At 31.4% G+C, this 24,646-nt stretch overlaps 2 protein-coding genes across 8 annotated transcripts in view; one reads left to right on the forward strand and one right to left on the reverse strand.

Annotated features, from left to right (window-relative positions):
• LOC143048357 (gamma-tubulin complex component 2-like) overlaps window positions 1-9,094 on the reverse strand; it is a 52,473-nt gene extending 43,379 nt beyond the window's left edge. For 3 of the 5 annotated variants that reach the window (XM_076222006.1, XM_076222008.1, XM_076222004.1), the window contains exons 1-2: window positions 8,989-9,094; window positions 119-202 (exon numbers count right to left, since the gene is read on the reverse strand). In XM_076222006.1, coding sequence (XP_076078121.1) covers window positions 119-171 — 53 coding nt within the window. In that variant the 5' untranslated portion in view covers window positions 172-202; window positions 8,989-9,094. The remainder of the gene's footprint in view (window positions 1-118; window positions 203-8,988) is intronic. The other 2 variants (XM_076222007.1, XM_076222005.1) reach the window with 1 other exon arrangement.
• Window positions 8,714-14,082, forward strand: LOC143048358 (transmembrane protein 138-like). Of its 3 annotated transcripts, none has more exons than XM_076222011.1 (5): window positions 8,714-8,826; window positions 11,015-11,227; window positions 12,559-12,730; window positions 13,028-13,106; window positions 13,729-14,082. In XM_076222011.1, exons 2-5 carry the CDS (start codon window positions 11,103-11,105, stop codon window positions 13,836-13,838), a joined length of 486 nt encoding a protein of 161 aa, XP_076078126.1. In that variant the 5' UTR covers window positions 8,714-8,826; window positions 11,015-11,102; the 3' UTR covers window positions 13,839-14,082. The 3 variants fall into 3 exon arrangements, with proteins under 3 accessions (XP_076078126.1, XP_076078124.1, XP_076078125.1); XM_076222009.1 differs by lacking the exon at window positions 8,714-8,826 and adding an exon at window positions 9,210-9,333; XM_076222010.1 differs by lacking the exon at window positions 8,714-8,826 and adding an exon at window positions 9,427-9,535.
• The last annotated feature ends 10,564 nt before the right edge of the window (window positions 14,083-24,646 follow it).

Raw genomic sequence — 24,646 nt, forward strand, 5'->3', positions numbered from 1 at the left:
GACTATAAGATAAGAACAAACAAATTTATCGAGATTTGTTGTATTATAAGGTTGCTGTTTCAATGATATCTACTTCACAAATGATCTATATAAGTGTAAATAATATTTGTTTTCTCACCCTAAAAGGTTCATCAGCTCACTGACGTGGTGATGAAGCTTGAATTCACTCATTTTCACTTCTTTCTCTTGCAAAAACTTAGAACTGCAAGATAAAAAATAACACAATTGATTTCTCACCACTAAAGGCTGGCAACTATTAAAAACATGATAAAGTATGGTACATGTGTAAACAATTTTGATCAATAAATTTTAGGGATTTTAGATTATTTTCTTACAACACTCTATATGGTTAATGAACAAAGAAATGCAGTATTTTGGTTTTGCAAATAGGATATAATAAAAATAAAATGCCACTGGGAAAAGAGGGTATGATAGATAGGCAAGGGAACTCATATCAGTGATAGGTTTGTTGCAAGCAAGTAGACTTTTTACAATCAATCTATGTTCAGTACATGCAATACAAATAAATTCATAGATTAAAAAGAACAATCCACTTCAGGCAGTTGATTTAAATAAAAATGTTACATAAAAATAAAACTACTAAGAAATGTATTTTTTGTCAATTTTGTGTGCCATTGTACAGCATTATTTATAAGTTTATAATTGTTCATGTGGGAAAGAGTGATGCAATCAGGAACATGTAGATCAATCGATTTTTATTTTTTTTTAAATATATAAGGTTTCCATCATGTCTACAAGTCAGTAGAATGGAGATTACAAAATAAGGTAACTAACTTCTGGTCTATATTTTGTGCCTTATCATATATATGGACCATAATTTGGTATTCGGCCTTTGGTTTCTTTTTGTATCCTTTTTTATAAGTTCTAAAACTTTGACTTTTATTCTGTGGGTTGTGTTGGTGTTAGATTAGTATTAATGGAACAGTTGAGTTTTTCAAGAAAAAAATAATACATTTTGATTCACCGTTTACGTGACAGGAAACCAAACAGGAAACCAATCTTTATTTTCTTTATTTTGCACAATATGTTTCAAAAGACATAAATGAACACCATTACTAGTGTTACTTGCTTCATGTTAATATTTAAAATCTATTTTCAATGTCAAATTAAAGTTTTTTTTAAACGTGACAGGAAACCATAAGAAACCGAAAGCATTTTTTTAGTTTTATTTTATTGCAAAATCTGCTTAAAATAATCTGAACAGTATACTTTTTCTTAAAATCCATCTTAAATGTAACAGTATTATAAAACTCCTAAATATGTGCTTGTTTTGAAAACAATTAGTACAATTTATTCAGAAATTTCCATATTTTCTTCATTGATACAGGATACCATGATCGTTGTATTTTGATGTTTTAGCCAAAAAAATGTATTTATATTTGGTTTTGAAATTCCAGTTATATACAATTTATTCCAAATCATTGGCACTGTAAAATTCTTTAAATCCAGTAAAGGAAAAAACTTTTAACTTGGAATTAAAATCTTTAAAATAGGCACCATGTGATATTTGTGACCTGAACACCATCTACATGGTTTCCACATTTTAACCTACTTTAGTGGGCTAAAATCAATAAAGTACTTCCTTTCAAGTCATGCATGGTAAAAGTTTACTTCTCCTTTGACAAGTTTATTGCGTTTCTGAAAAGTGTTTGCAGAACATGAATAAAAAAAAATAATTAAAAATTGTGACAAAGATACCAACTTTGTACATTCCAAGTGTAACGGTATATTAACATGTATTTTTTATTAAATTATCTTTATTCACCTAAAATATCCAGTAATATTTACTGCTGAAGCAAAATCAATCCAACGAGCATCGGCACAATGATAAGAGACGTAATGTCTATTGAATTTTCCAAGGACACTTTACATGTTATCAGGAAACAAAGTGTGTTATAACGTCTGTCAAATCTGAAATCGATTTTGTCAAGTCATTGGGCATTTATTTTCACACAAGATCGTATGTAACATTATGCACATAGGAAAAATAATAGACCCCCGGCGCAATCTCTTTGAAAATTGTATTTTCCTTTTTTAAACAAGACGAAACAAGTCTACAGATTATGTTTGCTAACATCCCGTTGGAAACAAAAACAATGTTTAGACCTAGTATTTCATACATCCGGCCGCAAGGGCGTGATCACATGTTAGTCACATGTTTCACGTATGACCGGAAATGATTAGAACTTAACGACAAAAACAATTTTAATAAAAAAAAAGGAAATAACTGGACTTCTGTTTCGTTTGAAATGTAACGCATAACGATAACGTCATTTTCTAACTTAATTATTACGAAAAACAAAACTAGAATGTAAATCATCTCTGATGTACCTGTTTGAACATCTCGCGAGAGTTCATATTTGCATATTGTTATAAAGAATTCTATTACAACAAAGCAGATTACATCATCTAAAATTTGCGTTACGAAATTGGAAACCAAAGTAACGCTAGTGTTCTTACACCTGCTACAGAAATACTTATAGTTCTCTGCAATTTCTTCTGACTATTCTTATTGGTTGATGTTCTTTATTATTTGAAAGCAAAAGTTACGAATTTGCCGGTGACGATCATCTATAAATCAGTCAGCGTTATGCACTTCGGAAGTGAAAAGTAAAGCGAGAAACGACACAAAAATACGGTCGTATTATCTTTGAAATTTGTTAATTTCAATTTTTTTTCTAGGGAAGAGTAGCATACACTTGTATGTTGATAAAAATAAAGGCATCTTTAGATGTAGTTACAACTTTTCTTACAGTAATACATATTTTTATCACTTTTCTATAGTTATAGGAAAGGAGCCCAATAGCAAATTATGGTCCATATATAAAAGTCTATAAAAAGGACCAACCAGCAAATTTACTATGTACCAGATCGTCTAGAATAGGCGATACTATGCAGATAAGGAAAAAATTATATCTGTCTAAAAATTTGCACAACCATTGACCATTGTGCAAATTTTTAGACTGATATGTATATATATATATATATATGGTTGCTTTATACTATTATTGTCACTACTTCCGGTAGCATGGCGATTGCATGAAGTGGTGTTTTTCTACTCTCCGCCTTTTTTATTGAAAAACCAGTTAGTAAATGTATGTGAGTTATGTGAAGGTCGTAAACTAAAAACAATAGATGATCCACAAAACTCTAGCAAGTTTTAAATGACATAAACCTGATACAAAAGTCTTTAATTGTTACAAACATTATCTTGGAAATATTATTTGAGTGGACCGAACTTCGTTATTCGTGTAAACAGAGGTCAGTGGTCGGAGTCAGAATCGATAATCGTTATTTAAAGTACATTTTGACGGAAATATACGGAGACAACTGATAACCATGGACCCCAGGGAACAAGAAAGGTATGAGACATTAAAAAAAATGTACGAATCTAAATCTGTGTCCGAATGCTTTGCAAGTTTGCACCTCAAATTAGAGGGGGATGTTGAATTTCTGAAAACAGAGGTCAAGGTACTAAGGGACAATGTAGAAAACCTTGAATCTCATGCTAAACTCATGGATGACAGTATTAAAGACATACATAACACACTCCTTCCTGATATTGAGGAAAAAATATCAACAGAAGAAAAAGAAAGACTAAAGCTAGAGTATTGGGGCAGAAAATGGAACCTGGTGGTAAGTGGTGTGAGAGGAACCCCCTTGGCCGAGATGCCTAAAGCAATTGATTTGTATGTCCGACACTTCTTTGAAAAAACTTTAGAAATACCCAAGGAGCGCATCGAAAAAATGCTGTTCCAGGCCGTGCATAGGCTACAAGGAAAAGAGGGAGACAAAGAGAAGAGAAAGATTATTGTGCGTTTTAATAGTCTGATAGATCGAGACGACGTTCTGGCCGCTGGGATGAAGCTACAACGTGGAAGTGGGTATAGTGTTGTGCCCGATGTGCCGCCGTCTGTTGCAAAACTTCGATTTAATCTTTTAAATGAAAGACGTGCACTGTCTTCATCTGAACAGAGGAGAGTCCATCTTGTATACATTAAAGAGTATCCGTTTGTCAAGCTGAAAAAGAAGAGATCATCATAGACCTTTCAGCAGACCTTCTCATGTAAAATAAATAACTTTTAACTGATTTAAACGAAAAAATATTTAAACAAATCGCATTGGAATACTCACAGTAACATTCTGTTTATTATTATTGTATTTTAATACTACGTTCCTGTTTTTGGGTTTGTTTTTTTTACATTGTGTATTCTAAAACTCTCTCTAATTGTTAGGTTTTTTTTTCTATGTTGATAAATTGTATGTCCCGGCTCATCCGCACATGGCTAATTTGCATATTAGATTGCTCAGGTGGGCATGCGCAACCTGTACCGGATGTTTTGGCTCACGATACAGACAAAAACACGGAGAATAATAAAACCCTCTCTAAACTAAAGAAATACATAATATGTGCCTTTCAAGAGTACTTAAGTAAACATTATTCCAAATATACACCCTTATTGAACTCGTCTAGTAGGTGTTAATAGTTTTTATTAAGTTTTGAACGTGGTCAGACTTAATTAGTAGCGGTCCATCATATAAAACGCACATGGCTATAATTCCTCATACTGGCTACTTTTATGTCTTTTAAAGAACCCCAAATATAAATAGAATGTCACTTAACAGTTGTTCAAAACTGTATCACCTTTAAAAAACAACAAACCAACCTGAGAGACATGGCATTCTCAAATAAAAGCAGAATTATCTGCTTTCAGCAAAAAGGGGGCACCCCGGACAACAATGTTTAACAAACAGTTGAACTTCTGATCCTCAAAATTAAAAACATTACAAAACTTGAAATGGGAAAAGACTTACAGAGATTTGCACCATAATTCTTTTTTTTTTTTAGAGGTTTTTTAAAGAAAGGGGAAAACAGTTATTTTTGTTTTTGTTTTTTTGTTTTTGTTATAAAAACTATATTTTGTTTTTATATATAAAGGGCTGGGGAAGAGAGACACCCACTGTATTTTAGTTAATTAATTTACTTAATTAGAATTGTATTACCATGAAACGGGAGACCTCAGGTTGTTATGGGTTAAACGGTTCGAAAAAAACATTTTATGTCACTTTCATTTCTCTCTACTTACTTGTACTTTATTTTTTTGTATTGCTCTGAATATGTTTATTGACTGTATAATCTTAGATCATTCATCCGTTACAATTGTAAGTGATATAAAATATGGGTAGTTTGAAAATTGGTTGCATAAATTGTAGAGGCCTGTCTTCTGATAAAATTAAAAGAACAGATATATTTAGTAAATGTAGAGAAAATTATGATATGGTCTTCTTGGTAGATACTCACTGTAAAAAAGAACTTGAAAAGTATTGGCAGGCAGAATGGGGTTATAAAATAATATTTGGGTCGCATAACACGAGCAGTAGAGGCGTGGTTATCTTGTTTAGAAGCACTTTTTCTTTTGAAATTTTTGGACAGAAAGTGGATCAAAACGGGAACTATGCAATTCTAGATATAAAAATTTTCAATCATAGAATGACAATAGCAGTGGTATATGGACCCAATGAGGACAAACCAGTTTTTTTATGAAATACTCCAAAGAGATATTGAAAATTTTGGTAATACTTCAGTAATAATGGGGGGTGATTGGAATTTACCACAAAATTATGATATGGATACTTTAAACTATTTGCATAAAAATAATCCTAAAGCTCAAAAAAAGGTTAATGAAATGATGTCAGAAATAGATCTGGTTGATGTTTATAGGGAATTATACCCAGAAAAAAAGAGGTTTTCCTGGAGAGGACCTAACAAGAAGCAGGCAAGACTGGACTACTTCCTTGTCTCATCTGATTTTCAACCACTGATAACCTCGTGTGATATTGGTGTTGCATATAGGTCTGATCACTCACCCATATCTCTGTTCATTCAATTTAATACAAATGAAAAAGGCAAAGGGACGTGGAAATTTAACAATGCTTTATTATACGACAAAGAATTTATTACTAATACTAAAACTTGTATTGCTGATTGTATTGATCAATATAAAAGAGTTGATTCTGAAAATAAGGAAGAAATAGAATTTTCCATTTCTGACCAACTGTTTTGGGAAACTTTAAAATTGATGATACGAGGAAAAACAATTTCTTATTCATCTTTTAAAAAGAAAGAACGCAGTAGGGAAGAACAAGAACTAGAAAGTCAATTGAACAATTTGAACAATAATGAAAATATCAATGATAAAAGGGTCAGAAATTACACGTATTGAACTTCAGTTAAGGTCGCTCAGAGAATCTAGAATAAAAGGGGCAATAATGAGAGCAAAAGCTAAATGGCAAATTGAAGGGGAGAGAAGTACAAAATATTTCTGTAATCTAGAGAAAAGAAATTATATTGACAAAGTAATACAAAAATTAACTTTAGATAATGGTGAATTTATCACTGATCAAGCAAAAATTCGTGCGGAACAAAAGTTATATTATGAGAATCTATATTCATCTAAGAAAACACTTATAAATAATACACACCGAGCTAATTTCTTTTCTCTTGAAAACCCATTTATCAAAATTCTCTCTGATGAACAAAATATTAATTTAGAGGGGGAACTAAAAAGCTCAGAAATTCATAATGCATTAAAAAATATGAAAAATGGAAAATCTCCTGGTCTGGATGGTTTTACAACTGAGTTTTATAAAAAATTTTGGCACGACATTAATCCTTTCCTACTGCGTTCTTTAATATTGAAGAGATATGTTTATTTATGTAGAGTTAGATTTACAGTCCCATCTGTTGCTGAAGCAATTGAATGGCTAAACTATTATTATAGGGTTGACATGGTCTCTATGAACTTGTGCTCTACCAGTAAAGCAATAAGATTAAAAGAAAAATGGTCAAGCATTGATAATATTATTAAGAAATAGAGCTCAATGCAGATGAACTCTGTATTCTGTTACTGACTTTGTATTTTATAATTTGTAACAAGTATGGTTAACTATATGTTAAGAATTTATAGCAGAATAATTTGTTTGTGCATCTTTATTTGTAGATGAGATTTGAAAATGATATGAAAATAATAAAAATATATATTACAAAAAAATTATTGTCACTACAAACTGTGAAAAATGAAGGTAGTTATGCCCTATTTCGTCAGGCATCAAACAGTCATTTACGGCTACCATTACTTTGATGACCCTCAAATTGGTTAAAAATTTTCCGTGATTCAACAAAATATTCTTATTTCGTCATTTGAGAGAGGTCTCAAATAATTATTGTTACTGTTATTTTGGGGAAAAAATTAATGTGATTCAGCGATTTTTTTAGTCTATAAAAAAAAGTAAATTTTATTGTGATGCACCAAAAATTACTGTTAAAAAGTCATTTGGCATGAATTTTTACCGATATTCCTCATGAAGGTACTTCCCATTATTACACTCAATAATGGGCATCATGCAAAAGATAAACAATTGCAAAATTATGGCTAGGTCACATTCCTTGATCACCTAGCCTGTTCTGAGACGGATCTCACTAATGATCCCAGAATATTGGAGTTTCCCTAAGCCTAAAAAAAAAAGATATGTGTTTCCGGTAACATCATTTTGAAAAATAGGGTCGGTAGGTCGGAATTCTTTTTTTTTTTTTTGAAAACGTAAATGAAATCCGGAAAATTATCATGGTTTTTCCAAGTCCGGATCCGTAATTAGTTTCAAAAACCGGAAGTGTGCCATTTGCAATGTTTTTGAAGTACCTGCTGTGCAAATTTCTTGGATTTTAACCTATTTGGAATACCTTTTGACATTAATAAAATGTTTTACTGGCTTTCTATGCAAGGAGAAGCAAGAGAGAAAAAATATTATGTCATCTATCAGAAGCCTGTGTCAAAAACGGGGTCGGTTGATACAATTTTTTTTTTTTTTTTTTGAAGATCCAATAAAAAAGTTAGGGTCGGGGCTTAAAAACAGGGTCGGTCGGGTTACCGGAAACATCGATCTTTTTTTTCTCGGCCCTAGTTTAAGTTTGATACAAATTCAATATGGGTGGGGTGGGTCTTTTCACCACCGAACACCACCCCACACCACTGAACACCGCCAAACACCCCAAAAACCACCAACCACTAAGAAAAACTGTGATACTACACAATAAAACAAATTAAATTACGTATAATTAAACAATTTTTAGATTTTTATGGGCATTATTTTATGTTAAAATCGATTATCAATATGAGAAAAAAAACATCTACGGATTCATCACTTTCCAGATTACATTGTGTGTGTTATTAAAATAATAAAATTCATATATATTCATCATGTTTATAATTAGTAATCAGTTGAAGTATCTTCGATCTCTGTTCTCGCTTAGATCATAAATGTAATATATACCGTTACATATACTCTTATTGTTGGTACAACTATTTTATAGAATAGATAGTAGCAAAAAAATGGAAAAACAAATATTTGAGGTGTCCATAGGGGTCTGCGGAGTTCAAAAAGTGGGGTGTTATAGACTCTCCCTTTCTGTTTTCTATAGATATTTGGACTCTTAATCTTCTGATTTGTTGAATTAATAATTTGAAAATTATAATAAAGTCACATTTATAACATTAAAAGACAAAATAATAAACTTTTGGGATTTTCGGTGGTGTTCAACGGTGTGCGGTGGTGTTTGGTGGTGATACGGCACGTAATAGTCAAAGTTGTGACTGAGTGCGGAAATATGAAGATACATGTAGATAGAAGAGACCTACCGATATGAGTGCACAACGGTGCGACTATGACCTTTAGCATATCTACCATGGGGGAAGCAGGAAAGGGGTCATTAGGAGACATGAATGATACAGATTCCTTCAATAAAAAGTTAGTATATAAATTTATTACAATAAATAAACAAAAAACAAAGTAAGAAAGATAAAGAAAAACCAGAGGTTCATGTCTAAGTGCCTTTGATTTCTACATAATTTCACGACGTTTACATGTATCGAATATATAGTTTTTAAAATTGTGTCAATAACTGCTTACAAAGCTCTATCTAAGTTACAAATTTAGAGAAATCGTGTTTTGGTTTGACATTTCTTTTCTTCCCGCGTAGTGTCTTCCATCTTGGATCTCGTTGTATGAATCATGTGACATTTTTTACCTTTACATTTTCCTTAATTTTGTATGGTTTATATTGTTACCCATGTTTAACATGAATTCCAACAGTTTAAAATGATTCGAAAATACTATTCTTCAAATTTCTAAATGGTATGTAATGGGAAAAGAAGCAAATGAAAGAAACGAGACTTTGCGAAGTTATGCGATACTACGTAGTCACTGTAAACAAAAATGGACGAACAGGAACATGTTCCATTTGTGAGCTAAAATGTAATTTTAACACAGCATATCTCACATATTTGTACACTGTAGTTGTATCTCTTTAACAGACACATATAATTCATGTTAATTAAAAAAAGAAAGACAAATTGCTAGTAGTAGTACTGACACTGCACAGTCTTCTGCTAGAAATTTGGAAACAAAATAATAAAAAAAAATATGATCAACAACAAACAGATTTGGAAGCTTAAAGGTACTTTCAGTGTTGGTTTGTGGTCTACTACTTACGACTGATTGCTACATTGCGAAAGGTCATGGGTGTGATTCTTGTTAGATTTTTAAGTGTGATTCCAAATTGTTTGGTTTCTTCCATTTATTATTAATGAATTTATTTATTTTATTTAATATGATACTTGTAGATCTATACTATTTTTTTTTTTGAGTATTTGCGCATATGTAACTTTGCGCTCATATAAATTGTAATATTTCTCTTTTTAAAGTTTTATGATGTTTTGCCTTTGATGTATATGTTACGTTGTAGTAGAGTATTTATTCATTGCAAGTTATTTATTACTACATTAAAACTGTTCGATGGAGTGCATTTTACATTTACCTGTAGTGCAGACTAGTGTAGCTCTTAGTCTTACATGTAGGTCTTTTTGACAATTTGCAGAGCATGAGAATTATGGTTCTGGACTAGGTGATATTAAGTTGACCCCCCAATAGGCAAGGGTACAAGTCAAATCGGCACCCATAGAAAAAGTCAAATCGGCACCTATTTAAAGTCAATTAGGCATTCAATAATATACATGTACATGTATATAAATAAAATTCAACCTAAAAAATGTGAATAAACATGATAAAATTAGGTTAATATTTCTGGCCAACCCCTTCCTTATCTACCTCTTCTTGGGTAAATACTGTAAAATTTCTGGACAACCCATCCCTTATTTTTACTGTTTTTGCTTAAAATACTGTTAAAAATATATATTAAACAAATTTAAGGTGCCGAATTGACTATATCAATGCCGATTAAACCAGGTTCCAATTTGACTAGATGCCGATTTGACTATACCGGGTGCCGAATTGACCAGGTGCCGATTTAACCAAGTGCTGATTTGACTAGAATTCAATAGGCAATACACTAGTTCAAGGATAATGCGAGGTACACTATCCCGGACAAAGACAACCCACTCATATTAACTTGGGCTCACAAGGAAAGTTTTCTTCCTAGGCTGATATGATGCTACCGTACCGTTAGCCTCAAAATATTTTTGATGATTCAGCAGCCCTATACTATAGTCAGAAAACTAGCTTAACAATTGACTGGATCACAACATCAATGATACTTTTTTTTACATTTACAGCTTTATATCATGATCAAATTCGTGTGAAATACTGGAAAACGATAAATTTTTGTGAGGAATTTATTTTTCAAATTTTATGAGGAGTAATTGCATTGCATTTTGCATTGGCATAACAAACCAAGACACTGAACCACATGTCAGCATGCTTTACTGTGTGTTTCATTTATAAAATCATCACTCATTAACATCCTTTTTACCAATAAATATAGTGTGGTATCATGCTCTTAGCTCACTGTTCAACTTGTTGTTTGCTAGTCTACCTACGTCCTACAAATGTACATGTACATGTATTTCTTGATATGTTAATCAGTTCCTCTAAGTCATTGCTCTAAATTATTTTGATTTACATACATTATTTTTTGCAGGAAAGAACTCAAGAAGCATATATATAACAATGAACTGGTCAAGACTATAAACTATTCATTTTGAGAGAGGAAAAGCCAACCAATCACCATGCAGGTTGAAAGATATCGCCCTATACTGTATCTGCAGTATTTCTTGTTGCTTATAGATATTGTTATGAACTCATTTATAGAAATGCTGAGATTTGAGAATGTCATCTTGCTAGTCTTGTTTGTGTAAGTTTTAAACAGGATTATTAGAGAGAAATTGCAGAGAGGGAGTATTTTAGAAATTTTTGAAAATCAAAATGTTTCAAGAATATTCATTTTTCTGTAATGATTTATATTCATGTAATATTCATATAATAAGAATTATAAGAACAAGATTTTTATTATTCTTATATCCAAACAATAGAGTTGTAACTAAATAAATAAACAAACAAACAAACAAACAAACAAACAAACATATAAATAACAAAACAATAGACAGAAAACAATACAAACATGTTGCATTGATAAAAAATAAAATTATTAGTATTTATTATAATGCTACTTTTTCATGCCTCCTCTATAAAATTTTCATTTTCAAATATCTTGATTATATATTACATTATTATACCTTACATATATTTTAAACAATTCTATTGGGTAAAACGTTATCACGTTACATGGAATTATTCAGTTATTTTTCATTCAATCGCAAGAAGGACTATTTAATCAGCGGTGAATAACCTTTTGAGTTTGTTGATTTGTACTTGAATTGTCTCCCATTAAAATGACGTCACAGACGTAAATAAACAAAATGGCAGCGTTCAACGTTACACTGGAATCTCACTGAGATACGAGGAAATAAAGCATTGGACATGAATAGAGTGCCAGCAGCCGACGATCTCTGTTATAAACGGTCCTTTTCAGGGCCATCAATATTTACAAAAACATTCTACATTTGTTGTACAAATTCTACAACACAAATATATTTTCAAACGTCAGCTTGTTGAAAGGCCTTTCCACTGCTAGTTTGGTATAATAAAACAATTGTGGCCCCTTAGAATCGATGAATTTTCCAAAATTGTCAACCCTTAAAAGATATTTCACTTCGGGCTATGCCCTCATTGAAATAACCTTCTTGAGTTGACAAATTTGGATATTCACCTTTTTAACGGGCCATATTTGTGTATTATAATGTTAGTCAAGAATTATACACCATGTACACAGGTCAGATAAAGTAAGGCTCAAAATCCCTCTCAGAATTGCTGTTTTTTCAACAACAAAAATTGGGAGAGGGGTTCTTTTCTTGTATGTCCCATTTGTCCTGTCTGTCCATTCAGACACATTCTTCTTTTTTTGGGTGAATTTATTGAATTGACATACATGTTGACCCTTTGATCATAAAGGTACAAATAAATTGTACACATCAGTATTGAAACATTTCAAAAGTACACAGTTTTATTTAAAATCATATGTTTACAGAGATAAATAAAAAGACAAATGTATAAATATAAAAGATGTTAAACATGTTTAAGAAAATATTGAATTTAAAGTCTAAGTATTTTTTTTTTATTTTTCAGAATACAGGATGTTTGTATTATATTTGCTGTGATAGTAGTTTTTCTGTTGTTTTTCAACACTTACATCTTCCAAGCAGGACTAGTTAACATACTCATAAATAAATTCAAAGTTGGAATTATGGTGACATTTGCCTACTTTGGATTGAATGTTGGACTCCATGTCTGGGAAATGGTATGTTAGGAAGAATACTTTGATTATAGAATATATTCCAAATGTTTTAAATCAAAATTTAACAAAACTGGAAATAAAAAATAACAAACAAAAAAAATATTTCAGATTTTATTTTGAAAGAAAAATTTGCAGATTTTTCAATTATAATTGTATTTTATTTCTTATTTAAATAAAAATGGAGAGGTTTTAAACCACAGACTTTAAAAAAATATACAAGATACAGTTGGCAATTTTTTTTTATAAATTTGGTAGATTTTGATAGTTAGTATAATGTGTTTTTTTTTTTTTCATTTTTAGACTTTAAGATGGGATGAACCTAACAAGTACATATGGGAAACAAGTGGATTTATACCATTATTTGTCATTCAAAGAACAGGTAAATACAATGTGTTGATAGAGGACAAGTAAGGCACATCTATCATATGACTAGCTACTAATCTTATATAAGAACAAAATGCACCTTAAAATTTTGACCTTCATATGGAATTTAATTTCTATCAATAACTTACCTTTTAGCATTTATAATATTTTCTAAGAAAATTCAGTTTTCACCAATTAAAACATGTACTTATTTGTTATTAAAGTTTTTATATGTTGTCATATGTATGAATCTTTGGTTTATAATCAGATAAAAAAAGTTCTGTCATTTTTAATTCACAAATTTTATGCTCACAAATTGATTTAAATACTGTCCTTTAACATAATTACATTGGAAACTACTCTAGGTCTTGAGGTCGTAATTATTTTATTTCAATACTTAAAAATCATGGGCTTGACGAATTCATCATACAAAATGATAGAGAATTGGTTCTTCAATTCAAAAGCCAAACCCACAAAAACTATTGCTCACTGTCTCTTCAAATAATACTGAACCCATAGTAACCATTTCATGATTGTATCAATTGAATAAAACATGACTTTTTTTTTTTGTATATCATAGAATTTTGCTTTTGGTAGTAATTTTATTAATTCTTTGATGTTTTTCCTTTTCATTGCAGGTGCTGTTTTATATTACTATTTTTATAAAAGAACTGCATTAAAATTAGGTGATCCTAGGTTCTACCAAGATTCAGACTGGATCAGAAAGGAATTTGACAAGAGAAGATAATCTGATTGTGCCAAAACTACTTCAATTCAAATACTGTAAACAATTACGCATTAAGTATTAATGTATATGTATATCTGAAAGAATTATTATACATGTACGATATAGAAATTATTTAGTGATATATCAAGACTCAATGGAGAATCAAATTGAATTGATATTAATGTTATGTGAAGAGCATTTAATATTGTTTTACAATGGATAGGTTGATAAAATTTTACAACAAATAACATTGTTATTATACCTCTCTGGGTTGTATGTATTACATTTTTTAAATGGAAGAATTAATGTTATTTTAAAAGGTTGTGAAGCATTTATAAGTACATATCTGTATCATATCTTGCAACTAAAACCACACACAACTTTTAACCTTTTTTACTTGCAAGGCTACTTGCCAATTTTATCTTAGTAGTTGTTTTAAAGTTTCGAGTGTTGAAACCAAAATAGCTTATGTAGAACTTAAATATTATATTAAAGCTAACTGGCTCACTTCAGCAACTTTGATTTCAATACCTTATAATTGTAACCTAAGTATTGGTTGAACTTGAATTGACTATGACTAATTGGCAAAATGATTTAAAAGTTTCATGAATATGTTGACTATTAAAACCATTTTGATTTGACAGTTTAAGATTTGTTATTATGTGGCAAGTAGCCACATTTTAGTTTTCTATTCAATAACTTAACTTTGAGGGAATGTGGGTATTTATTTCAAGTAAAATCATTTTATTTTTGTCAAAAAATAGATATTATATATCAGATCTAGGAGAAATTTTCAGAAGAAGAAAGTTGTCCGTCCTTTTTTGTTATGCACAATTTACTGTTATAGTATTTTGATAATATTTACAAATTTATAAACAACTGATGGTCTGTATGCCATGCTTTTAAAGAAACATTTATTCAACATACAACTGAATCTCAAGTAATTGTTTGTTTTGTTCTGATTTTATGAGTCAAATTATTATAGATAGTTTCTCATGTAAAGTTGCAAGTCCCGTTTTTTTCCAAGTTCATGTGATTGTTTGAGCTATGAATGATGTAAATTTAATATCTCAGATACCATATAAAATTGACATGGTTCTTAATTTTTTTTTTAAATTAATTTCAAGTCTGGTTTTAATTTTTGTATTGTTTTATATCAATTGAATTATAGTTTTTACAATGAAAATAAGAAATCAAATCAGTAGAGGTTGTATGATTCATACTATTGTAGTTGTATACTTAATATTTATATAATTGAATATTTATTTAATAAAAGATAAAAAATGATTATTTTGCCATTTTTTTTTGCCATTTTTTTATGTGGTATAATTATAGATTGATTTTCTTGCTTGAGCTGGTACGGCAAAAGTGAGAAAAGCAATTTAGTTGAGATGATCAATGATAATCTGTTTCTCACTATTTTACCTATGACGACATTGTCAAATGATGTTGCTGATTGCATTGACAATGGGCATGTGCACCCTTAGTTTCTAGAGATAATTTACATATCACTGGACTCTGCTGAGAAAGGAACTATCAGTCAGCAAGATCAAAGGGAATCTTCTTAAAATAGCATTAATACACTGGTACTGCTAGATGGTCAACTTAATTTATGTGAAGAAATAATTGTCTGCAATACATACTTTTGTATTTTATCCTATAAACAAATACTTCTAAAGCAAGTAGATTTTTTCTCTAACAATTCCATATCTAAGTCTACCATAGTGTTGAAACTACCACCAGATTCAAGACAATTTTCACATTTCTTTAAACTCCAGTTTACTTTTAAACATTAATGAACTTCAACATTTTTTTAATTTTCATTGGATTATTGTTAAAGTAAGGTCCCTTTCACTTTTGAACTTTTCTGTGTTATTATTTACTATTCACATGTCACAGACAGGACTCTTTGTTTACAGATAATTCAATTGTTAAATATTTTCCCTCCATAACATTTGCCTATTAAAATATTATATCAAGCTATAAAACATATTCTATTGAATACTTTTGATCACACAAATGTGAAAATAAGGAGATGTGACATGATTGCCCATACCAAAACTGTCAATCAAAGACAAAAGAAAAGAAAATGGTATGACCTTCAACAAATCCATGAACAAAACAAATATTCTATAAATGGCTGTAAAATGAAAAATAACAATCAAAGACCAAAGAAATTGCCAAAACTTGCAGGTCATTGTATGACTTCAACAATGAACAAAACTAGTGCTCTTAAAAAAATATGATGTGGTATGATTGTCAATGAGACAACTCTCCGCAAAGAGTTCAGATCAAATCATAAAACCAACAACCAGATTTCTAAAACAATAATAAAAAATCTTATATGACAGACAGCAACTAATGACTGAACCACTTAATTACTGGCTTCTTTTTTTGGACACTGCATACAGATTTGGTACTTAAGAAACTGCATAAACATGGGACAATGATTTTACAGCACTATTAAAGAACAAACAGAAACCAGATGCTCTCAAGAGCCTGTGTCGCTTACTTGTACCTGCTTTGGTTTTGAAAACATGTTAAATAAGGTTAAAATCATATAGATATTAATTGAGGCACAGTTTGGTTTAATTTGGCCCAGTAGTAAAATTAAAAGCAGAAGATGATTAACAAGACTCACAAAAACTACTTTTTGTTGAGCCTGTGACTTTTGTCATAGAAAGCTCGACATAGGGATAGTGATCCGGCGGCGGAGGTGTTAGCTAACTTCTTAAAAGGCATTATATTTAAGAAGATGGAAGACCTGGATGCTTCATACTTTGTATATAGATACCTCATGTTATGAAGTTTCCGTCAGTCACATGTCCAATGTCCTTGACCTCATTTTCATGTTTCAGTGACTACTTAAAAAAAAGTTATGATTTTTTGTAATGTTAAATTCTCTCTTATTGTAAGTAATAGGATAATTATATTTGGTATGTGCGTACCTTGCAAGTTCCTCATGCCCGTCAGACAGTTTTCACTTGGCCTCGACCTCATTTCATGGATCAGAGAACAAGGTTAAGTGTTGGTGGTCAAGTCAATGTCTCAGTTACTATAAGCAATAGGTCTAGTATATTTGGTGTATGGAAGGACTGTAACGTGTACATGTCCAACTGGCAGGTTTCAATTGACCTTACCTCATTTTCATGTTTCAGTAGTTACAGTTTCTGTGTTTTGGTCTGTTTTTCTTATACTGTATGCAATAGATCTACTATATTTGGTGTATGGCATGATTGTAAGGTGTACATGTCTAGCTGGCAGGTGTCATCTGACCTTGACCTCATTTTCATGGTTCAGTGGTCAAAGTTAACTTTTTGAGTTTTAGTCTTTTTTTTTCTATTACTATATGCAATAGATCAAGTATATTTGGTGTATAGAAGTGTTTTGTGATCTTTATGTCAGTGGCGTAGGTTTTATTGGACCTTGACCTCATTTCCACAGTTCACTGCTCCATGTTAAGTTTTTGTGTTTTGGTCTGTTTTTCTTAAACTATAAGCAATAGGTCAACTATATTTGTAGTATGGAAGAATTCTTAACAGTACATGCCTGCCTGGCATGGTTCATTTAACCTTGACCTCATTTTCATGGTTCATTGGCCCAATGTTGTTTTTTTTTTTGGTTTATATAAAGTTTATGTGACAAAGCTTTATATTTAGGACTATGAACGCAATATCAATGATTAGTAAAGAATATACAATTCAGCGTGTGCACTCTTGTTTGTAAAGGATAATAATTTCAATAAAAAGTCTATGGACAAATGGTCATGTTCAGTTATTTGTAGATCTTTCTTTGCTTGATATTTTTGCTGTATACAGTATATCTCAATTTATAATGATATTCTTATTAACTAACAAACAAAAAAAAAAGAAATTCCTTTGTTCAGCGATAAAATTTATTTCCCCCAGGGCCTGTGTAATCTGAAAATTCCTTTTAAATGTTTTTATGGAACAACCCTCAAAAAAAATTTGGGCAGGGTTACCCCTGACTCTTACAGACCTGTGGCTCCTGGGGGCATTCACCCAATATATGCATGCTGAAAGAAAAGATATTATAATGGTTTTATAAAAGGTAATACAGAATAATTCTGGAAATGGAACATATCCTAAGTCAGGAATCTGATGTACAGTAGTTGTCGTTTGTTTATGTAATTTATACGTGTTTCCCGTTTCTCGGTTTTTTATATAGATTAGACCGTTGGTTTTCCCGTTTGAATGGTTTTACGTTAGTAATTTTGGGGCACTTTATAGCTTATTGTTCGGTGTGAGCCATGGCTCCTTGTTGAAGGCCTTACATTAACCTATAATGGTTTACTTTTTTGAATTGTTATTTGGATGGAGAGTTGTCTCAATGGCACTCACACCACATCTTCCTATATATCTATAAAGGAGAAATTATTTGCTACCCCAAAAACAAAAATCAAGTCAGCCCATTGTAGTCTTGAAATAGTAATTGAAGACCCCTTGTCATTATTTCAATTAGTTTTCAAGTTGTGACCATTTTAAATACTTCTTTTACAATTGACAATTTTTGTCATGTTGACTTATTTGAAGGTCTTACATTGTTTTACAGTTTATCTGTTTACAGATTATCTTCATCTGTTATAATATTCCAGATAACAACCAAATACTGCAAAAAAAATCCTTAAAATTATCAATTATGGGGAAGCAACCCAACATCGGGTTGTCTGTTGCGTCAATTTTATTTTAGAGCACATAGATTATGACTCTACAAACATTTTCACCTTGATAATATATATGATTTGCTATAAATGATTTACTTTCGGAGATATTATCATATAAGCCAACAACTGCATTTTATCCCATGTTCTGTTTTAAGCCATGGAGGCCATCTTAGTTGATATGAGGGGTCATCGGATGCATTAAAAATAGATACCATAAGATTAAGGGAGCTACCATTTGATTTTTATGGGGGGGCTAGGATGAAAAATTTTGTCCTGCTTTTTTTTTTAGTTATAATCTCTGTCCTGGCTTTTTATTTTTTACTCTATTCGGTCCTGCCTTTTTTTTTACTAGTTTATCCTGACTTTTTTTAAACAAATTGTCATCCTGCCTTTTTTTTTAACAAGTTTCTCATCCTGCCTTTTTTTTTTACTCAAAACTCCTGTCCTGCCTATTTTTTTCAAATTTCATCCTAGCCCCCCCATAAAAATCAAATGGTAGCTCCCTAAGGCAGAGTTTGGTTTAAATTGGCCAAGTAGTTCAGCGGAAACGATTTATGTAAATTAATGACGGACGCCCAGTGCTGAGGAAAGCCCACTTGGCCCTCTGGGCCTGAAAAAAGCATAAAACCCAACTAACAAAATGACAAAACATCCAAATTACCGATCTCAACTGTAAAAGGGGATAAAGAAACAGCAGGGTCTAAACCAGAGATAAGGGATTGATAATTAAGCTAGCTGACCTGTTAGAATTTCGCTATTTCTCCCTCTATATATATACTGATCAGTTTGTTATAGTTTTAATGATAATTGATATGTTCTTGTACGACAAATTATCATTTTAATAGCAACTATTTAACTGTATTGATGATAAGATCCCTGAATATAAATTTTAAAATAGATTCCCTAAGACACACAATGACACATTCAGGTAAAGTTTGAAAGCATTTGGCGTTTGGCCTGAAATTGTTTCAGATGAAAATACCATGAAGAAGATGCCATGTGATGACAATAGCTCACTTGGTTCTTTGGACTAGTTGAACTTACAATAAAAATCAAAAAATTGGGAATGAAAAACTGTCTCTTAATTGTTATCAATTTTTATTTCCTGCATGTGTGTAACAGAAATATTTGAAAACATAGGAAGAGAAAATTTTGTAAATTTTTAGTTTGGTAAAATTATTAGAATTTATACAAAAGACTTTGCTTTGCTAACAACATTATCGAGTTTCAACCAGGGCCGTAACTACATGGAGGCAAATGCCTCATGTTGGAAATTTAAAAAAAAAATGTTGAAACAAAAGCTTGTCTTCATATCAAATTGTTTTCACGGCGAGTGTATTGCAAGAAGCAACAGAAGTACTCTTCACTCTCTGATGTCGCCCGGCCTGCATGTTTTTCGTTATCTATGTTTCTAATTAACTTTTAGTTTTCAGTGTTGGTTTTTTTTTTGTTTTTAGTTACGTGTCTTATCTGTATCCGGGTTTGTCTTTTGTTCATTTATTGTCCTACTTTATGGCTATAGTCTAAGTATTGATTTTCTTTTGTAAATCTACTAATTTTGTTTTAAACTTGAGTTTTTCTTATACTGAACATGCTGAAGGACCTTTTGTCTAATAAAAAAACTGCATTAGTTTGTAAGAATATTTGAAATTAGATCTACGATGACGGATGAACGGTTGTGTGGTTTGGCAATGTTGCATGTTGTCCACCGATGTCCAGATATTGTGCGAGAAAATATTTTAAGAAGATACGATGATACTGGACACAGAAAAATTTGTCGTTTCTTCATGGAGAATTGAACTTAATATTAAAGAACACAAAACCAATCTCCCGGTATCAAATCATTTTAAAAAAAAAAACCAATGTATTGCCATATGACCTTTTACATTTAAGGGTTAAACTTTGCATTAAGTCGTGTTCAGACCCTTTAGAAAATGAAGGAATATGGAGTAAACGTACACGGGACTTAATCGCACAAAAAGTCAATACATAGAAAAAATACAAATTATAAATGGTCAGGGTTTTTATTCCTGTTCTTCATCTTGATAGTCGCTGAAGGGTCTTCAACAATGAAAGAATAATTAATACCATAAAACAAGGTCAAGATGGTCCCTAGTGTAGACTTAAGTGGTACTTAAAGTATAATACTGCACTGTCACAGTGACTATATTTAAATTCAATCATAAAAAAAAATCACCATAGTCTAAACACAATACAAGACAAGAACATACAGATCCGTTATTAATGATTATGAGTGTTTACGATTTTTGCTTTATCCTACATATCGGTCTTTTGATGTCCATTTAACCTAAAGGTCTTAAATTACAATGAATCTATATATTTTGATTTGGGACCAGAATATTGTCGAAAAAAATAGCTAAAAATTAATTGCGTTTCAGAGTACGAAAGAGTCCGGGAAACGATAATAATGCACGATTTTGCGTCATTTTTTTCAGAGCTTCTGGGGGCCTTGAGCGGCCCCCAGACCCCTCGCCGAAAATTTTTCGTCTCGCTTCGCTCGGCGAATATATTTTCCCTCACTTTTAAAAGAGGCTAGTTACGGCCCTGTCAACGATTGACATTCTTATATAAATGTCTGCATTCAGCGACCAGGCCACGAACAGTCTAATACTAACGGGACTGGTTGTCATAGATATTGTTATAACTGACCTATCATGTTAGTATAGACAGTCCCTGATCAGGCATTTAAATATGTTGGTGAAGAGATTTAATCACACGGTACTTAGATTGATTGTTTTTTACGCCACTTATAACTAGTTTGTGGAAGCAGGATTTTCCAGAGACAACTACTAAACTTCAGTCTTCAGTTATATATAGGCAATAAACCGACTGAAAATCTTTCAATTATGCCTATTATATTAGATATTTGCCTAGGAATATATGTAGATTGATATATGTTAGATATACTGTTCCCAGATTTGCCACACGAAATTTTTTATTATTATTTTTATACGCCCGTCGTCTTTTAGACGGGACGTATTATGGTATACCGTTGTCCGTCCGTCGTCCACACTTCGGACAATAACTCAAAAACACTTTCACCAATTTCCATGAAACTTAATTGAATTGTTTATATCTATTGACATAAGCTCCCTTTCGTTTTTTTTTTAATTTCAGATTTTAAGTTTTGGATTTATGGGGCTTTATTCATAAAAAAAGGGGGATTTTCAACACTTCGGACAATAACTCAAAAAGGCTTTCACCAATGTCCGTGAAACTTTGGTGAATTGTTTATATCTATTGATGTAAGCTCCCTTTCAATTTTTATAAATTTCAGATTTTAAGTTTTGGATTTATGGGGCTTTATTCATAAAAAAGGGGGATTTTCAACACTTCGGACAATAACTCAAAAAGGCTTTCACCAATGTCCATGAAACTTTGGTGAATTGTTTATATCTATATTGATGTAAGCTCCCTTTCAATTTTTATAAATTTCAGATTTTAAGTTTTGGATTTATGGGGCTTTATTCATAAAAAAGGGGGGTTTTCAACACTTCGGACAATAACTCAAAAAGGCTTTCACCAATGTCCATGAAACTTTGGTGAATTGTTTATATCTATTGATGTAAGCTCCCTTTCAATTTTTATAAATTTCAGATTTTACATTTCCGTGTTATGAATTTTTATGCTTAAAAAAGGGGGGATTTTCCAATTTTGGGACAATAACTAACACTTTCACAAAATTTTATGCAACTTTGATAAATTGTTTATATCTATTGACATAAGCTCCCTTTCCATTTTTATAAATTTTAGATTTTACGTTTTCTTAAGTAATGAATTTTTATACTTAAAAAAGGGGGATTTTATGAAACTTTGGTGAATATATTAATGTAACATCCCTTTTGATTTGTATATATATTTCTAGTTGATCATATAAATTCATTTAAAGCATAAAAGACAAGTTAAAAGAGCAACGGGCGTATCATGCGCTAAAGCGCAGCCCTTTATTATCAAAGTAAACAAAAAAGTTTAATATTGTAGGTCATAGAATTTGACAAAAGCCAAACAAATGAATTCACTTTGTGCCGTTATCACTTCAAAAGCAAACAACTTTCAAGCAAGGAACGAATATCATGCATGAACTCAGCAATCAAACAGGACTTCGGAAAAGTTCGAAGAGCCGACGACTTTGATTCGGAAATGTTTCAAACCCCAACAGCCTCTTGTTTAGATGAAAAGGGTCTTACAAATTAACGATAAGAAGCGTCAAGAAGCGGCCAGAAGATATATATACTATATTTGGTGTATTGGATGATTGTAAGGTGTCATGTATTTCTCGTTTGGTTTTTCTACCTTGACCTCATTTACTTTGATTATGTTTTAAAGTTTTGCATGTTTTTTTCTGAGATAATCCGCTCTAAATTTTGAGTGATGTTTAGTAAAGCCGGCTTTATATTTAGGACTATCAACATCAAAGTTTGGTACAACATCAAATTGCAGATACTATCCCTCAACACACTTTTTAAGCAAATTCTTGCATTAAAGCATCAAAATCAAAAATGCAATCTATATTACAATGTGTAATGTAGACTGAGTTGAGATTCAAAACCAAATTATTTTGCTTAATGAATTTAATCTTGATTTTTTTCACTAGATGATTTCACTCATACGAAAAAGGTCACTATATACCTATATAAATATCATTACACAATTGCTTCTGGCTTAAATGATAAAAGGTTCAATTATTTGAATTATTAACAATAAAAAAAAATAATTTCTGAACACAATTGTTAAAATAAAAAGAGGGAAGATTTTTTTTTTTAAATTTCAGCTGCCATTTTTTTCTATTTTTTCATACCTTAGTCATGTGCAAGTGAATGGAAGTTTGAAAAAGAAGAGCGAAAGAAAACCAGAGTTTTAATAACTTTTCTCTAAAAGTTTTTCCCTGTATATTTTCCCGTGTCACACATTTGTTTATTTAACAACTTTTATTGATTTTTTCTCGTGAAATAACCTTGTAAATTCTGTTAATTTAATAGATAAGGGTAGATTTGTGTCCAGGGTCCGCCATTTTTTCTCGTGCAAGATCCAAAGTAAGGTGAAAACTTGTAAACAAATTCAAATACCTGTATATATATACAAAAGAACAATACCTAAACACATATGTCAACTGTAAAAGTTAGGAAAAACATATTTAGCATATGTTTGGGTGACGCAAGGAAAAAAGAGCCAAAGAAAAAAGCCCTCCTCATAGCCGACAGCAGGGGCAAGATATCTGGCGGACGAAATATCAACCGAAAAATTCATTGATATCAAAATTGTCTCTGAACCGGGACTTAATATTAACAAGACCCATATTATTTGGAAATCTATCAAGGCCAACATAAAGAAAAAAGACAGAGCAATTTTATTTCTGTGGATAGCCCCCTGTGACTTAACAACAAAAGAAGGAAAATTCATCTCCCTTACCTACAACACATCAAAGTATCACAGCAAAATAGACAACTTAGTAACCAAATTATCAACCTTGAAAGCTCAAATAGAATCAAGGTACAAGCATACTAAAGTCTGTTTCCTGGAGTGCCCACCATACAGCATCAAACTATATAATAAACACCAAGGGCACGAGGACCCGAATAAATTTACAGAACAAACCGCCAGGCTTGAAAATCAAATCTTTTATCTAAACAGGCAAATACGCAGGCTAAACACACAGATATTTAGAGTAAGATCTACTAACAAACCTTTGAAGGATCCAAACAACAATAGCCAAACCATAAAAGACAGGAATAAAAAATCCAACCTGTACTACTCACCGAATTTCACCAGAGATCTCCTACGTCAGACAAAATTTCCAGGTCAAAAAACAAAATACTATACAGACTTCAAAATACTGAAAGACGGTCTTCACCCGAGCCCATTATTATCAAAACTTTGGATTAGGAAGATCTTAAAACGAGTGGTAGAACTCTGCTATTAGTTCACGAAATACAGTATAAGCAAAGTTTTTAGCTTACTAACTTTAACTTTAATCTTTCATTCAAACATTATACATATTCAAAGCAAGGCTTAAACTTGCTAAAAGACTACAAAGATACAGTTCTAATCAGCCAGAAAAACAACAGTCAAGAGTGAATTGATATACTGTCATAGCAACTACAACGCATATATAATCCATACTACT

The sequence above is a fragment of the Mytilus galloprovincialis genome, chromosome 10, assembly GCF_965363235.1.
Source record: "Mytilus galloprovincialis chromosome 10, xbMytGall1.hap1.1, whole genome shotgun sequence".
In the NCBI taxonomy this organism is placed as follows: domain Eukaryota; kingdom Metazoa; phylum Mollusca; class Bivalvia; order Mytilida; family Mytilidae; genus Mytilus; species Mytilus galloprovincialis.

Bases quoted from the DNA above. Each gene is read 5' to 3' on its own strand.
- LOC143048358 (XM_076222011.1), top strand. From the start codon at position 11,103: ATGCAGGTTGAAAGATATCGCCCTATACTGTATCTGCAGTATTTCTTG. The intron at 12,731-13,027 runs GTATGTTAGGAA...TTTCATTTTTAG, and splicing joins GACTCCATGTCTGGGAAATG to ACTTTAAGATGGGATGAACC. The intron at 13,107-13,728 runs GTAAATACAATG...TTTTCATTGCAG, and splicing joins ATTTGTCATTCAAAGAACAG to GTGCTGTTTTATATTACTAT.